Source organism: Peromyscus californicus, unplaced genomic scaffold, assembly GCF_007827085.1.
Source record: "Peromyscus californicus insignis strain IS unplaced genomic scaffold, ASM782708v3 Scaffold_11__1_contigs__length_118956290, whole genome shotgun sequence".
Lineage (NCBI taxonomy): Eukaryota > Metazoa > Chordata > Mammalia > Rodentia > Cricetidae > Peromyscus > Peromyscus californicus.
This window is the reverse complement of record NW_026294402.1, coordinates 75130026-75148119: the sequence shown is the minus strand read 5'-3', so window position 1 is coordinate 75148119 and position 18094 is coordinate 75130026. Positions and strand designations below refer to the sequence as shown.

Sequence of the window (18094 nt, the reverse complement as noted above, 5' to 3'; positions counted from 1 at the left end):
TACACCAGTAGCTCAGACACTGAGAGCAAAAATTAATAAATGGGACCTCCTAAAACTGAGAAGCTTCAGTAAGGCAAAGAACACAGTAAATAAGACAAAATGACAGCCTACAGAATGGGAAAAGATCTTCACCAACCCCATATCTGACAGAGGACTAATCTCCAAAATATATAAAGAACTCAAGAAACCAGACAGCAAAATACCAAACAATCCAATTAAAAAATGGGGTACAGGGCTAAAACAAAGAGTTCTCAACAGAAGAATCCCAAATGGCTGAAAGACATTTAAGGAATTGCTCAACATCCTTAGTCATCAGGGAAATGCAAATCAAAATGACTCTGAGATACTATCTTACACCTGTCAGAATGGCTAAGATAAAAACACTGATGACAGCTTATGTTGGAGAGGATGTGGAACAAGGGCAACACTCCTCCACTGTTGGTGGGAGTGCAAGCTTGTACAGCCACTCTGGAAATCAGCATGGTGGTTTCTTAGAAAATTGGGAATCAATCTACCTTAAGACCCAATGATACCACTCTTGGGCATATACTCAAGGGATGCTCAATCATATCACAAGGACACTTGCTCAACTATGTTCATAGCAGCATTATCCATAATAGCCAGAACCTGGAAGCAACCTAGATGTTCAACCGAAGAATGGAAAAAAAAAATGTGGTACATATACACAATAGAGTACTACTCAGCTAGAAAAAAACAACAACATCATGAAATTTGCAGACAAATGGATGGAACTAGAAAATATCATCCTGAGTGAGGTAACCCAGACTCAGAAAGATAAACACAGTATGTACTCACTCATAAGTGGATACTAGAGGTAAAGCAAAGGATAACCAGACTACAACTCACAGCTCAAGAGATAATAGGAAACAAGGAGGACCCTAAGAGGGATGTACGGATCACCTTGGGAAGGGGAAAAAAATGAGATCTTCATTAGTAAACTGTGGATAAGGGGGGCAATAGAGGAGAGGGGATGGGAGATGAGAACATGAGGGAATGGAATGGTCAAACTTGGGGAGAGATGGAGTGGGAGAGCAATGAAAGAGATATCTTGATAGAGGGAGACATTATGGGATAAGGGAGAAATTATGGGGTAAGGAAGAAACTGGGTGCTAGGGAAATTCCCAGAAATCCACAAGGACGACCCTAGATTATACTACTAGCAATAGTGGTGAGGGTGCCTGAACTGGCCTACCCTGGTAATCAGATTGGTGACTACCCTAACTGTCATCAGAGAGCCTACAGCCAGTAACAGATGGAAGCAGATGTAGAGGTCCACAACCAAGCACCAGGCCAAGCTCTGGGACTCCAGTAGAAGAGAGAGAAGAGGGATTCTATATGAGCAAGGGGGGTCAGGATCATGATAGAGAAATTTACAGAGACAACTGAACCAAGCTCAAAGGAACTCATGAACTTTGGACCAAGAGCTGTGGAACCTGCATGGGACCGGACTAGACCCTCTGCATGCAGGAGACAGTTGTATAGTTGGGTCTGTTTGAGGGGCCCCTGGCAGTGGGATCAGGATCTATCCCCGGTGTATGAGCTGGCTTTCTGGATCCTATTACCTATGGTCGGACACCTTGCTCACCCTTGATGCAGCAGGGAGGGGCTTGGTCCTGCCTCAACTGAATGTACCAGGCTTAGCTGCCTCCCCATGGGAGGACTTACCCTGTTGGAGGAGGGGATGAGGGATGGGTCAGAGGTAGGTGAGAGGAGGAGGTGAGGTGAGTGGGAGGAGGGATGAGAGGGGGATCTGTGGTTGGTATATAAAAAATGAATAAGCCGGGCGGTGGTGGCGCACGCCTTTAATCCCAGCACTCGGGAGGCAGAGCCAGGCGGATTTCTGTGAGTTCGAGGCCAGCCTGGTCTCCAAAGCGAGTACCAGGAAAGGCGCAAAGCTACACAGAGAAACCCTGTCTCGAAAAACCAAAAAAAAAAAAAAAAAATAAAAAAAAAAAATAAAAAATGAATAAAAAATTTAAAAAAAACTAATAATAAACATCTTACCATCTCAAAAGCTGACTGTGTATGTGGGTGTGGGTGTAGGTGTGGCTGTGGCTGTGGGTATGTATGCATGTGGAGGTGTAGTTGTGGGTATGGCTGGGTGTGTCTGTGGCTATGTGTGCATATGTTGGGGTGTGCACTGGGGCTGGCATCCCGAACCTCATGCTTATGAGCTAAAAGTCTAGCACTGAGTTAAATTCCAGCCCTCTAAAAACCAACTTCTTTTTGAAAGAGAATGTGGTTTAAAATATACCTCTCATTATCCAAGGGTTACTGTGCTTACTTGAATAACCACTAATAATCATTTCAAAAGACCATTTTAAAAACGTGTTTTCTTATTAAGCATACTCACAGTACTTCGGAGTTTATCCAGAAGCAAATTTAACTGTGTCTAGAAAAGAAAGAAGACAAGATTATTTCAAAAAGTCCAAATGCACAGTGGAAATGAACTAATATTGACTCGCCACTATTAGACTAAAATAACATGCAAAAATATCCATACGTAACATATTATAATAACCTTCTGGCACACACACTCTGTAACAGGCAGCATCATGCAAAATGGCTAATGAAATGTCAAGGACAATAACTTACATTATTAACACAGAACTTGTATAATTAAGGCTGAAAATTAGTGATACCAACAAAGAAGATGAATAAGGGAAACTGTATAAGCAATTAATGAAAGTACGTGAGATACTGGGGGGCACACTCAGTGTGAAAGCTGTAGTGCAGTATCCAAGTATGGGGCGAACAAGGCACCGCCGTGTCACATGCTATGAAGGTTGAGATGTTTAAAATGAGCACTATTTGTACAGCAGGATTAGTTCATGCAGCACAGCAAAACCAAACTGCTTTATCTAGCTTCAGAAATGCTCTTCCCTATTTTAAACTGTTATACATTTCAAGTGCTTTTAACACTCGAACAATGTCCTTAAAATATTTTTCACAATGAATAGTTACCATGCTTTCCTAGTTTCATAATACTGATTATAATTTTACTGGCTCAGTGGGCTGAAATTATGTTTGTTTTGCTAGTCTACAAAGTAATTTTATGATGAAATGCTTATTATGCTACTTGGAAAATACAAATTAAGATGCTAATCCTTAAATTAACATATTGTGTTGAGCATAACTATAATTAATAGTAACATGTAGACTTTGCTGAATGCTTTTCCGTGAGGCAATGCTCAAAGAAAGCTTTTCCTGAGTATTGTCATATTTAATCTAATGAAGAATACAGCACAATGAACCTAATTAAGAATAGATTATTAGCCTCATTATACAGGTATTATTAAGATCTAGGGAGAAAAAAAATGATGTATCTGAGACCATGGAGCTAGCAATGGCAAAGCTCTGACATCAAAGTTCATTCTCTTACTGTGTTATTAGAATAAAATCAATTTGTCATGGGACTAAAGAGTACAGTCAGATGCATAAAACTAGTTGACAGAAGTAAATATCACATATAACTAGTTGACAGAAGTCAACATCACACATAACTAGTTGACAGAAGTCAACATCAGTCTGTACCTCAGACAACTGAAAAGTAAGTCAACAGCCTCTTTGAAAAGAAAGCAACGGTTATAAATCTATCCTTTTTAAGCTATAGACGAAGGCACTGTTTTGTTCCCCCCAAAAAAGAATGGAGATAAAGTCAGAATAGTAGAAGGAAAAATTTAATAGCCACAGCTGAGAAAACAGAAAAAAGTCCATTAACACAAGCCAAAGCCCAGGAGCAGGAGTACTCTTGGCAAATCAGGCTTGATGTGCATTTTTTGTATAATTATTTTTAGATTTGATGTTAACTATGTATACATGTGTGCATGCTGCAGTGAGTGCAGTTACCCTCAGAGGCCAGAGGCTCCAGATTCCCCGGAACTAGTTCCAGGCACATGTGAATCAGCTCATGTGGGAACTGGGAACAGAACTTGGGTCCTCTGCAAGAGCAGTACACACCCAACCTCTAAACCATCTCTCTAGCCCTTTATTTTATTAAAACATAAATATTCATGTTTATAATATAATAAGATTTCCAGCAAAAATAATTACTTTTTCTAAAACACTATCAGTAAGTGGTGGAAAAATGCTTGGTCCCACGGCACTGGATAACTAGTGTTACTGCAATGGAGCCTCTTTTCTGTTTGTCTTAGACAGCTCACATTTAATTTAATGAGCTATTGAAGTATCTTTAAAGTTAAGAGTCCTATTAAGATTTCATATCAGCCCAGAATGGTAGCACATGTCTTTAACCCCAGCACTCCGGAGGCAGATGCCAGTGGATTTCTGTGAGTTCAAGGTCATCCTATTATGAGTTTCAGATCAGCCAAAGCTACAAAATGAGACCCTGTTTCAAAATAAAAAGACTTCATTCTAAAGCATATCAGAGAAAAACATGTGGAATATTTTATTCCTATCACTCAGAGTTTTTGCAATCAGTGCAAAAAGTAGATATTATATATAAACAGTTACAAGGTATTTAAACCTTCTAGTTAAAGGTTATTTATACTGTTTAATCATTTTAAGTACAGTTTTAGTAGCAATATCACTATATTCATATGAGATGATGTGATTTGTTTTCTGAGGAGGGGTCTGATGGTTATGTTCCGCAGCCTGGCCCTGAATACCTAGGCTCAAGTGATCCTCCTTGTTGGTCTCCTGAGTCACCTGGGACCACAGGAGCCATGACACCACACTTAGCCCATGTGCTGTTTTCAGATCAATCTGTTATCAAATGTTTAATCTGGAATGGAAAAATACTAGATAAAAAATATTGACACTGAGTATATCAAGAACTTATAATTAATATATCTTAAACAAAATTCAAACCTTCACATTCAGCGACCTAAAATGTTTTATGATTTTTTTCTTCAATATTTATATTTTGAAAGCTTTGAAAAGAAACTTAGGTTTTAGAAATGTAAGCATCAAGTTAGATATTCAGGATCCATGTCAATTCTTTCTTTTTTTGTTTTGTTCATCTTGTTTGGTTTTTGGCTTTGAGACAGGGTCTCACATAGTTCAGGCTGATCTTGATCCAGGTACCAGAGACTAGCCTTGAACTCCTGATCCTCCTAGCTCTAATTCCCCTGATCTGGGATTACAGACATGTGTCATCAAGCCCAGGTTAGGGTCCATTTCAACCCAAAAGGGATTTGAGGTTTGTGCTACTAGTTAGTACCACAGTACTATTTATATAGGTGGTTCTTAACTTGTAGGTTATGACCTGTTTGGGGGTTGACTGACCCTTTCATGGGGTCACATATCAGATGTCCTGCATATCAAGTATTTGCATTATGATTCATAACAGTAGCAAAATTACAGTTATGAATTAGCAATGAAAATAATTTTATAGTTAGGGTCACTACAACATGAGGAACTGTAGTAAAGAGTCACAGCATTAGGAAAGTTGAGAACCACTGCTTTATATAAATACTGTTCTTAATTATATCATTTTTAATATTTAAAGTATGCATTTCAAGAGGCAAAATGCAGTTGTATAGAAAATATAATGATACTTACTGGAAATATATAGAGAATTTAATTGTATTTCTTTGTTCTACACATTGCAATTATTTACTAAAGGTTTTTAAATTTTTCTATACTAAGCAATGATTATAAGCAATACCGAACAATAATTACAAGCAATTAACAGCATTCTATCACTAAAACACACCTTGTTTTAAAACATTCCTTTTTAGATTTTAAGAATTAATTTCTGATTCAAAATTAATAAAATGAATTATTCTTTAACATTAGATAACCTAATTAAGGAGTTTTCCACACCAGAGCACTTCTCTTTTATAAAAGTTATCAAAAGCTCTGATTAAATTTTACTGTAATGTGCATGCCCATGATGCCGTGAGAGAAAACGCGTTGAAAATGAGTCACAAACAAAACCATGAACTTGAGACAGGCTCCTTAGCATAGCGCCATGCTGTGAAGGCGAACATTTACCTGAAGTCTGGATGTGCCTGCTTTTCCTCTCTCAACTCAACTAGTCCTCTCCAGCCAGCTGGAGCTGAACTACTGCAGCTAAACAGAACTGCTGAATAAGGAAGGGAACAGAAAACGTGGGAAAGAGAAGGCTTGAAGGTCACGCAGGCAGTATGCAGAAGCAAGAACATTAGGAGAATCAAGCAGATTGCTGTGTGCAAACACAGTCTGGAAATAGAAGCCTTTCTGTAGACTAGGTACTATGACCACAATCAGATGGTACATACAAGCATCGATAACGCAGGGTCTTCTCTTGAGACATACCTGGGGCACTTCCATGCTCTACATGATCCACTTTACAGTATAAAACAATGGTTTTTATTTTAAATACAGCCAAAACAAACCCCTTTAATTCAGTTATGTAGCACAAATACCTTGAACTTGTTTCCCACGCTGATGAAGCTAAGTTTTCCAGCCTTTTGTTTCGTATCTTTGTTGTTATTTGTGGATGATTCAAATAATGCCCGTATAAACTTATCCCTGGATTCACAAATCAAGGATTCAAGAGACATATGGAGTGCATCATTATTTTTCTCCACAAATTGGGTCTGAAAAAAAAAAATCAAATAAATTGTTTCCACTCACAATTGTGATAAACATCCCCTAATTGAGCTCTGAGAAAACACAAATGTTCTGTTTCCACACTGACCAAGAGAGCAGGCCACTTCAGTGTGGGTGATTAGTGCATCAAGGAGCTGAATTTGTAAAGCTATTCAAGTGTAAAAGGCCAGAGGCTGCCATACTGCAGTGTGGCTTCAACACCAACGGTTTTCTGCTAAGCAATGTTATACTCACCGTCTCATAGCACACTGCCCCTGCGAAGTGCCTGATGATAAAACCTTCATTGTCTCTGAGGTTCCTGTGCACTGCCAGCTTCGACTTCCTGGGAATCTGAGGGAAAAGTACAGGTCGCAGTTACCACATTAAGAAAAGACTGTCAGACAGTCTTTTAGACAATCCCGGATATAGATTACCTGAAATAATAAGACAAGTTTCACATTTCTCATAATGATACTATGTTTAAATGTCAGGTACACATTAAAGTACTTGTGGAACCTAATCAATATTTGCTTGTGTCTTAGTGGAAAAAAAATGGTGTAAGAGCAAAACATATACACATGTATACCTGCCCCACAGGAAACACACACACACACACACATGCCTGCCATACACAAAACATACACATGTACACCTCCTACACACAAAACATACACTCACATGCCTGCCACACAAAAAACAAATACACACATCCCTGCCACACAAAAAACACATACACATGCATACCTCCTATACTCAAAACATATATTCACATGCCTGACACACAAAACATATACACATGCATGCCTGACACACACAAGACATACACACATGCATGAATGCCACACATAAAACATACACACACGCCTTCCACACAAAACACATACACACATACATACACACACGTGCCACACACAAAACACATATACATGTATGAATGCCACACACAAAATAAACACACATGGATGAATGCCACATACAAAATAAACACACATGGATGAATGCCACATACAAAATATACATACATGGATGAATATCACATACAAAATATACACACATGGATGAATGCCACATACAAAATAAACACACAGGGATGAATGCTACATACAAAATATAAATACATGGATGGATGCCATATACAAAGCATACACACATCCACACCTGCCATACACAAAAACTTGGTTAAGCGTGCTTCCTGTTCTTCCAAAGGCCTTGAATTTGGTTTCAAGTAACCATGTCTAGCAGCCCAAAACTACTGCAGCTCTAGGTGATCCAACACCTTTTCCTGGACTCTGCAGGCACTATGCTGGTGTGCACATACCCACAGACAGACACATATAAAAATAAAACCTCTTTAAAAATAAAACTTTATATGAAAGCAAACACAAAACACAGCTGCAATTTTTGTGAAATTAACCACCTGTTTCTAAAGCTCAATCTTCATGCTTATTAGAGTCACTCAGGGGGTTTAAACCTCCCTGACCCCATGGTGTTGGTATAGGATGATTCTCAAGTGCAGCCAGGAAGAAAACCATGAGGTCAGCACAAGGACACTTCTGGTGTCTCAAACCAACCATCCTAACACTTCCACAGTGAGCCTGAAACTACTTCAAGGAAACTACGCCATTCTAGGATGGCAGCATTTAATTATAGTATCACATATTTGAATTATTTAAACTTCCAAAATACTTTCACATCCATGATCACAGCTGTCTCTAGAACTAACCCAAGGCAAAGGAGACAGTACCATTTAAAATGGACAGACTGAGCCATGGGACCTGAGGTCTGAGCTCTTAGAACAGAGACAGGGCAATCTCTCAGGAGCCGGAATGGAGACTCTGCTGCTACACCACCTTGCCTGCCTCCTAACCCACCCCATCCTCACATGCCATCAAGGTATGTCACTTACCTCCCCTTTCTGTCTCTCATCTGTGACATAAAGATACTAATAGGATTAAATAAAATCATTCAGGTAAAAGCACTGGGACAATGCAAAGTGTTCCATGAATGGCCATCAGGTTTAGTTTAAAGAAAAAAACAGCAAACTAACAGCCTCTGTAAATCGGGATTTATCGCATTGTTCTTGCTTGGTCTCCCTGAGAAAAGCAGCCAGGCCTCATTCCTGACGCTTGAGCATGCTGTCTTTAAGTTACACACCTCTGGGATTACTCTGGCCACAGTTATGCTGACTGAGATTAGCACCCTTAGTGAGGCAACCATGCATCATAGGCCATATATCAAACTGTCATAAACAAGCAAGACTGGGTACACAGCTTCAATATTAGCAGAAGTTTCATTACGGATACATATTGTTTTGTTTCTTTCCACCAAAGTACTAAAAACAGGCCGCGTATTATGATAACTACTAGGGATAGGTAAGAACTGTAAGTCAAAAGAGAAGGTGGTTCTGAGGGTTTGAACATGAGTTTTTCTTGTAAAGCCACTGAGTCTATCTTCCACTGATGTTTATCATTTTTTATTGGATTTCAAACTGTCTTTGCCTCTTTTTTAACATATTAATGGGTCTCTAGTAACACTTGGTGTATATACGCACTGTCGTTTTGTTAAAAATGAACACAAGTGAGCATATTTGTTACCATTAATTCAAGCAGCTTGACCATCAAAGCAGTGACCATTACACTATTTTACAACTTCAAAACACACACGGTTAATGGAGGCATCTGCCAACGTGTACCCTAAGCCCACTAAGCAACTCTAAGTAGCTTCTCTCGATTCTTTTTCTGTCTACTTTTGAGAGAGTGGGGAGAGTCCTGCTGATATGAAGTAGCATCTACCTTCATGACTGAAACTCAGGTCAGCTTTTCTGTGCTGGTCAGGCTTTCTGCACTGGGGTGAAGCAATGTCTGGACTGTCTCAGAGATGATGGTGGAGGGAAAGGATTAGCACAGAGTTGGAGGAACACAGAAAACTGTTTAAACAGCCACAAATGCCAGGTTCCCAGAGCACAGTTTCACTTTCACTGCCATGAGCACTCAAGAGCCAACAGCAGTTCAGCCACCTGGGTACTTATTTCTATCCCTTGCCTTGTCTCTCTTCCCTTTAGATGACCTGATCTTCCTACCAATTCAGTATCATTTCCCTCTCTGGGTGCACGAGCTACTGTACTCAGCTAAAGCTTTACTGGAAAATATGTATGTACACACACACACACACACACACATACACACACACACACAATTTTACAGCCCTCTATATAGGAAATATTTGCTGGTTATAAGCTAGTTGCTCTAATCTTTGGATAACTTCTGACTCCAGTTGTTAACAGTATCTGAAATCTAGTGCAGCTGTTTGCTTAAAGATTTCTCTTTCCAGCAGAAGATCCCTTTTAGAATGGTAAACTCACAGTGAGTCGGAAATGGTCTTTGTGCTTCTGGTGAACTGCAGATGTAAAGTGCTGGTCACTCGGCTGAGGAAGACGATTTTCTTCATCCAGAATATCCAGGATTCCCACTAATTTCACTTCAATTAAATCTATTTCAAGACATCAAAACATTCATAGTGGTGAAACAATACTTTAAAGAAAATTTACTCAGTTTCAAGAAGTATTTGGAAACAAGGTAAGAGTTAATCATGAACATATTCTATCAGAGGCTATCTAGACATAAGAGAGTTTAAATTTCAAATATGAGCATTTATTTAAAGGTAATACTGAGCCGGGCGGTGTTGGCACGCGCGCACACATAGAAGTATGTGTATAATAATAAAGACCGGATGGTGGTGGCGCCCGCCTTTAATCCCAGCACCCAGGAGGCAGAGGCTGGTGAATCTCTGTGAGCTCGAGGCCAGCCTGGGCTACAGAGTGAGTTTCAGTAAAGGCTCCAAAGCTACACAGAGAAACTCTGTCCTGAAAAAAAAAAAAAAAAAGGAAAAGAGTCTATTAACTTGAAAGGGAGCATGGGAGGAGTTTGAGGGAAGGAGGCTGTTTTACAGATGACATCTACATTCAAACTCAAAACTGTAGAAGTTTTTGCACACAGAGTTTCTTAATACCATCTTCAAAACTGATTTTAAAACTTTCAAACATAATTTTTACTAACAATATATTTTTATGTTCCTTCCTTTATGTTGGTTGGATTTTTCTGCCTAACCAAAATAACTATAAATTTCAAACATCTTAAATACAATTATATATATATAGAATATATAGAGAGACTAGAATACAGTCCCAGAAAGAAAAATCAAGGTTCCTAGTGTACCAATCAGAAAACGATACTTCTTTGAAAATTGATGATGAAGGAGGATGAACATGTTGAACTAAGCTGTAAATGAAAGTATTTCAGTAAGTACTGAATGAGATGGAAGTGGGGCAAAAGATCAACAGAGGGGGAGAAATTCCAGCAAGATTAACAACCCCACAGCCAAGACCCGGAGGGGAGAAGAGTCACAGAGGCTAAGGGATGCTGACTAGACCAGGGCACAAAGGAAGCCTCTGGAAGGCTGCACTGGTACAAAGTGATGCTGAACTATATTGTGCTGTCCAAGTCTAGCATATGAGTTATTGACTCGACTATCAAATTGGGTTTTCAACTCCCAGACTTGCCAAACACTTCATTTCAGAGATGGGGTGGGAAAGAAAAGAAACAGGATGGGAGATAGAGAGATGACTCGGTGACTGAAAGGACCTGGGTTTGATTCCCAGCACCCACACAGCAGCTTACAACCATCTTTAACTTCAGTCCCAGGGGATCAGATGCCTTCTTCTGGCCTCTGTGGACACCAGGCATGAATGTAGTTCACAGACATACGTGCAGGCAAAACATCCACACAAACTAACAAACAAACATCGACAGAGCTAGCTGGAAGGCAGTAGGTAAAGGTTTCTTTATTGATGAGATCAAAGAAAAGCAGAGGCCCTGTTCTGTTGTTACACGGTACTATCTAGATTTAACATGGAATGTCTAAATCCAGCTTGCAGCTAGTGAGAGAAACAGCCAATCCACAGCAGAAGACAGAACCAAGAGGCGAGGCAAATCTCACTAAACTACAAACGTCGTCATAGGAGATGACACAGCTGTCTGCTTGCCACCTGAGTAGTGGTGCTCCCCTCTTACCTAGTTCACAAAACAGCCTCCTAACTAGGAAATGCATACCCCAAGAAACAGAGATTGTAGGAAAACTTTCAACAAAGCTGACAAAATGCCTTGCCAGGAAACATAACCGGCAAGGAGTACTAAGAAAGTCCACCTCGCAACACCCCAGTCCCAAGTCTATACCTAGTGTCCAAACCATGGAACACAGAGACATTCCCAGCAAATACATGGTCTCTCCCATGCTTCCCAAAGGCAGACTCACAGTATCCATACCTATGCAGTCCTGATTGTCCACGTAATGCACTTCATTAACACCCAGGCCCTCTTTCTGATAGAGTTCTTGTTCCTGTGAATCAAATATTATAGTCATCAATATGGAAATACCGTGCAACATAAAATGCCACCTGTGTTTGGTGTCATTTCTACATAAGAGTTACCAGTTAAAATGTAAATGCTTTACCAACAGGTATAGCCCTAAATGGTTTCCTGAAGATGGAACCAAGTTTGAATACTTGTAGCCAAGTACTAAAACCAGGAAAATAGCACATAACTTCAAATGGATGCAGAGACTCCACAACAAAATAATATATATAATTAGGAAGATAATACATCATTAATATCTCAATTAAAATACTCCCTATATGTAAAGTCAGTATCTTCTTAAAATAATTAAGTTTTTATCATATGGGTAACCCATACATTGAAATTAAGTTAATGTGCTCTAACATAATTTTTCCCCTCAATGGTTAAATATTTCTTCTCACATCCTATACCAGGGAAGTTTCCTCACATTCTAGAAGGCACTGTCAACTTGGACCCAATCTGAATTTGAAATTCGTGTGTATATTTTAAAGCCTGTAATAAAAGCAAACATAAATCAAGACAGTGTACCCTTTCTACATGGTTCCTATTTCTCCACAGAGTGTGAGCTGGGCGGGTATGAAGGAAAGCATAATGGCATGTTAAAAACCAAGCATGCATGTGGGAAGGACTAACGCCACTGAACAGAGCATAGACACATCTTACAGGGAAGTACTGCTCATCTGTGTATGCAACAACTGACTAACTATAGCTATTTAAAAATGAACCAAAGCTGTGATGTGCCAAAAACCCTGCAAAGACAAAAACAATCAAATTTTGGGAGAAAACAGATGAGATGGGAATGAGGGGAAAACAGAACACTGCATATTTCAGCTCAAATCTCAGGAATGGCAACGCTGGTACAAAGGAGGTACAGGGTGGGCCAACCGCGGGAAGGAGAGTAAAGCCTAGAGCAGCTGGCAAATGCCCTCGGACCTGCCTTCCACATCTGAACAAAGAAGGGCTGTCTTGGATAAACTTCCCAGTCCCTCTACTCCAGCTTTTTCAATCAGCCAAACCCATCCCGGATGGTACAGAAAAAGGAAAGCCAAGTGAGTGGGAGAAATCATGGGAGAATTCAGCTTTAAGGGAGAAAAGCATGAGCCTGGGAACAAACCAACTTATCCAAAGCTATCTTTGCTTTGAATAAACTGTAAAGGATCATAAAATAACTTTATCTAGTCTAACTTGGTATTCTGAATGTCGGCCATGCCCAGAATTATATGCTGAGAGCAGAGGGAGTTCCTTCCCAGAGAAGAAATAGCGGCCAGTCAAAGATAGGCCATTCAAAAGCAGTGTGCAGCCCACAAGACAGCCCAGAAGGAAAAGTGCTGGCAACAGGTAAGCTGCTCAAAAGCTCCTGACTAGTGGCTTAGCGGCACACAGGGAGAGGGCAAACAGCGGGCAAGCAAACAGAAGCAGACCCTGGAAGGACAAGAGAGGCCAAGGCCAGAGGTGAGAGGAGGAAGCTCTTTAGCAGTGGCAGAAACAGAGACAAGCAAGTCACAATGAAAGACACGAGCTGAGTTTACTAATGAAAGCCACTGGTAGGAAATCACCGACGCTCCCTTCTGCAAAACTGCCTGTCCACTCTTCCAAGGGCCCCAAACTGAGCGGCTATCACCTGCTGGACCACTGGGCCACTTCATGACAGACTCCATCAGTCAGGGTAATTGCAGCATGATTGTCTTCCTTGGATTTAAACCGCTTAATACAGATCTTAAATTTAAATGATGACATTACTCACCTCCTTCAGGATCCTTTCGTTAAAAAACTGTTGAAGCTTTTCATTGCAGTAGTTAATACAAAACTGCTCAAAGCTGTTGTGCTCAAAGTACTCTGAAAACAAAACCAGAGCAGAGTTGTCACCATCCAACGACGCTCATTAATTTATCCCAGGATGTTGATGCTTTGATTTAAAATTGGGTTTACATGAAATTCTTTGTTCTGCGTCCATCCCCAAAAATGTCCTTAACTCAAAACATACTTTGTCAGGTACTACACTTAGGTATCAGAAATACCTTGTTCTACCAGAACAAAAAAGTGTCTGATGTGAAAAATTAAAATGTTAGAACTCATTTCTCTCTAACACAAATTTCTAAAGCACAGGTACTAAAACAACCTAAAATATAAACATGATTTAAAATTCATGTGCTTTTAGGAGATTTTTTTTCCCGCTTAATCCGTTACCAAAAAATGCAATGATAGTAATGTGTCCTCAAGTCAAGGGTTGGATTATATCTAAGATCCATGAGGCTCTATAATTTTATAACTCTGAACATGTGTGCCATGCTAAAAAGTGTCTAATGATTATGAAATCTTATCAGTGATGGGAGTTTATCTGTTTCTGAACTATGTCCCAACTTTATTGTGCTTAGCAGCAGCACTCAGTTTATCTTTATTTCATCTGTACTCATCCATGAAGATGGAGACCTCTCAACTGTAGCAGTTTAGAGGAACACGTTTTCATTTTAGCACTAATCAGCTTCCTCTGGAAGCTGCAGTGAAATGCAGACATGAACATATAAAGAAAATAAATCAAGTGTGTCAAAGGTTGGGATACTTCACCTTGACTGTCAACTCAATTAGATGGATAAGTGCCTAGAAAACTGTTAGAGCACACCTCTAGTGAGGGTCTTCCAGAGAGCGCTACAAACAGAAAAGTCCTACCCTGAATGTGAGAAGTACCATCCTAGAGGCTGGGGGTCCAGGTGCAACAAGACTGGATCAGAAATCTACCAAATATAGTCATACCCTCTTTTCCCTCCCCTTCCCCCTCCTGTTTCCCCTCTCCTTTTCCCTCTCCTTTCCCCTCTCCTTTTCCCTCTTCTTTCCCCTCCCTTTTCCCTCTTCTTTCCCCTCCCTTTTCCCTCTTCTTTCCCCTCCCTTTTCCCTCTTCTCTCCCCCCCCTTTTCCCTCCCCTCCTGGCCTTCAGGCTATGAGCAGCCCTGCTCCACCAGGGTGGACTGAAACCTGAAACCTCAAGCCAGGATAAACTGGCTGTTGCTTCTTTTGCTTCTTCCTGTATTTGGTCATAGCAATGAGAAAGGCTAACACAACAGCTTTAGAAAAAACATTTTTATATTTGTCAAAAATATCAAATACAAATTAACAAAAGAAACAATACTTACCAAAACCAGCAATATCCAGGACTCCAATAAAATAAGATGATGTTTCAAAAGGAAAACACTGATTCACTCTGTTTACCACATGATCAAAAAGATGGCTATAGACAGTCTTTGCCAGAGCATCACGGGCATTGTTTGCTTGCTCCACTTTCAGAGGGACCCTAGTGGGGAGAAAAGAATATTCCAATGCAAAGTCCTTAAAGCGACAGACTGTAAAAATGATGCTGGACACATAAAGTCAAAGCATATCTGACATATTGGCTATGAGGGACAGCTGCCAAGTTTCAGATAAGCAGGCAGAGAGAAAATAGGAATAAAATTACAAGAGACAAACTAAAACAATTAATTAAAATTAGGCTAAAATATACTATCGGGCAAAAAAATGGCTTAAAAATCATTTTAACCTTCATCTATACCACACTTTACACACTAAACATACAAAAATTATTTAGAAAAATAATTTTCCTATTTCACTTTTCTAAAATATGAAATAAATTTTGTTTAATTTAGGAAAACTTAAAAGTTTGGTAACTTATTTAACTTAGAAAAAAATACTGACATCTTAAAATTTGAATTTTCTAACTCCTATATGTAGTAACTATATGGGATGATGGGCAAGCTATTTTCCTCAGTAAAATTAGAGTCTAATAAAAAGAGAGTATCACAGAAGAGAATTTCCAAATGCCATGCTAGATCCTAAGTATCGAGTACCATGGGAAAACACAAAAAATGTTCAATTTTTTAGTGACTTTAAAAATTATTCAAGTATGAGCCGGGCAGTGGTGGTGGCACACAATTCTTTAATCCCAGCACTCCAGAGGCAGAGGCAGGTGGATTTCTGTGAGTTTGAGGGCAGCCTGGTCTACAGAGCGAGTTCCTCTGGTCAGAGTTGTCCTCTGACCTCCACACATGTCCCATGGCACATGTATGTCTCATCTCCCCACCACACACAAAATAAATAAAATAAAAATATCAGACAGAGCACATGGATAATCACAGCTGTCAATTTGACTGCATCTGGAATCAACTACAACGTGAGCTGCAGCACACCCTGTTGGGATTTTCTTGGTGAGATTATCTGAAGCGGGAAGACCCACCCAAATATGAGTGGCATTGAAAAATAAATGGGCAACTTCATTAATTTAAAATGCTGTATCAGTAGAAAAGAACGTGTTGTAATTTTCAGTTGTTGGTTTTTGAGACAGGGTCGTTCCAAATGAAAAATAAGTGTGAAGTGGATGCTCTTATAAAGTGAGTCTCTCTTAGTAGGCGCTCAAGCACACACCACTTCCATGGAGAACCCCATTCATCTCTGTGGGGAACTGGAGTCGCTGGAAGCACAGAATTTTGATCTATCAAGCGTAGCTTGAACATACAAATGGGAAGAATGAACGATACATAAACATTGACCTCAAATCTCAGTGTTTTCAAAATACACGTTCTTCCTTGACAAAGCACAAGGCAGGAGCAACGAGTTCGAACTCACTTTATAACAGTTCCTTTGGTGCCCCCTGCTGTGGTGAGCATGACTCTCGTGGTTAAACTGACTCGCAGATCATCTTGGTCCAATCCCAGCAACTCAGCACAATACTCCAACGATGGGGCAGATTTGTTCTTCAGGTTACAGCCACCTAATGGAAATGTTTCAATGTGAAATTAATACGCACGAGTTAAACGAGGTTTTCTAGATTCATTTCTTAGAATCTTCTTCACCTATGTAGTATTATGGGATAGATGAGGATCATTTCTAACTTTCAAACCCAGATCACTTTTTTCCATCCTTGTTGGAGATCCCTACTAACAAGTTAAACAGAAAACCCTAACCTGGGGCGAATCCACAGTGTTAGAGACCCTCCCTGGCAGCAGATTCATCCACAGTTTCTGTTACCTGCTGCCAACTTGAGGCAAAACTATTCTGGAAATGTGCAGAAATAAACAATTCCTAAGTTTTAACTTGTGCATCCATCTGAACAATGTGACAGGCTCTCCCGCCATCCTCACCAGGACTATAATCCCTTTCTCTGACCTGTCTACACTAAAATTACACAAAAACATGACCATTAGGAATCCATTCGTTTATTTAAATGTTTCCTTTTTTTAAAAATCATATTACAGCATTTCTTACAAGAGCATGGTAGGTCAACATAAGGAACTTTTTTAATCTTGGAAGAGCAAAAACTTTAAAATAATACAGAGCATTCATGTTAGTCCCTAAAAATGTTCTCTAAATGTTTTTATTACTGTTGTGTTGTTTATTGTGATATTTTTACTGTTACGGCATACATATTTGTTACATGGGATTTTTAAAACACAGTTAATCTTAAGAAGTATTTTCTATACTGCCACTAAATAAAACAGTTTTATAATATTGGGGAGCCTTACAAATGTTTATTGGAGAATTAACTTTATGTTAAAATCATTACAAAGGTACTGGGTTTCTCTGCAAGTCACTATGGCAATCCAAAGTTAAATTTTCTAGGAAGAAGAAAAAAAGAACACCTCATTTTTAATTAGCAGGAAATGATTTGGATCCATGGGAAGTCATGGAAAAAAATGAAGATTAATACAACAAAAGTTTATCTATGAAAATAAAAATTATCTGTTTATCTCACCCCAATCTCTCCTGCATTCTGTTTTTTTTTTCTCTCACAACAGAAAGTACTTTTTTTAAGTAAGAGAGAAAGCAAGCACAGACTATGTCCATTTTGATCACTTAGCATGCTTCAGCTAGTCACATGACATTTAGGATATACTATAGAGCTGCATGTCCTTCCTTGAGTCAGTAGTAAGAGACAGGAAAGTGCCACTCAGCACATGTCTAACATTCCCATGGATGTCGACTATTCTACACTTTAAATTATTTTTGTGTATTATTTACCCTCTCCCACAAGCTCCCTTCCTATAACAATGCTAAAATATAAACGAAATATATCTTGAAACATATTTTCAAAGGAAAATTTCCAATTCCTCTTTTAAAAACTTTAAAGATGAGTAATGCAT

General features: G+C 39.4%; 1 protein-coding gene across 1 annotated transcript in view; it reads right to left on the bottom strand.

Moving 5' to 3' along the window:
* Positions 1 to 18094, bottom strand: part of Myo6 (myosin VI) — a 146660-nt gene that overhangs the window by 36041 nt on the left and 92525 nt on the right. The window contains 8 exon segments of the mRNA XM_052715203.1: positions 2375 to 2413; positions 6393 to 6566; positions 6814 to 6909; positions 9920 to 10047; positions 11880 to 11952; positions 13714 to 13805; positions 15098 to 15255; positions 16581 to 16725. Coding sequence (XP_052571163.1) covers positions 2375 to 2413; positions 6393 to 6566; positions 6814 to 6909; positions 9920 to 10047; positions 11880 to 11952; positions 13714 to 13805; positions 15098 to 15255; positions 16581 to 16725 — 905 coding nt within the window.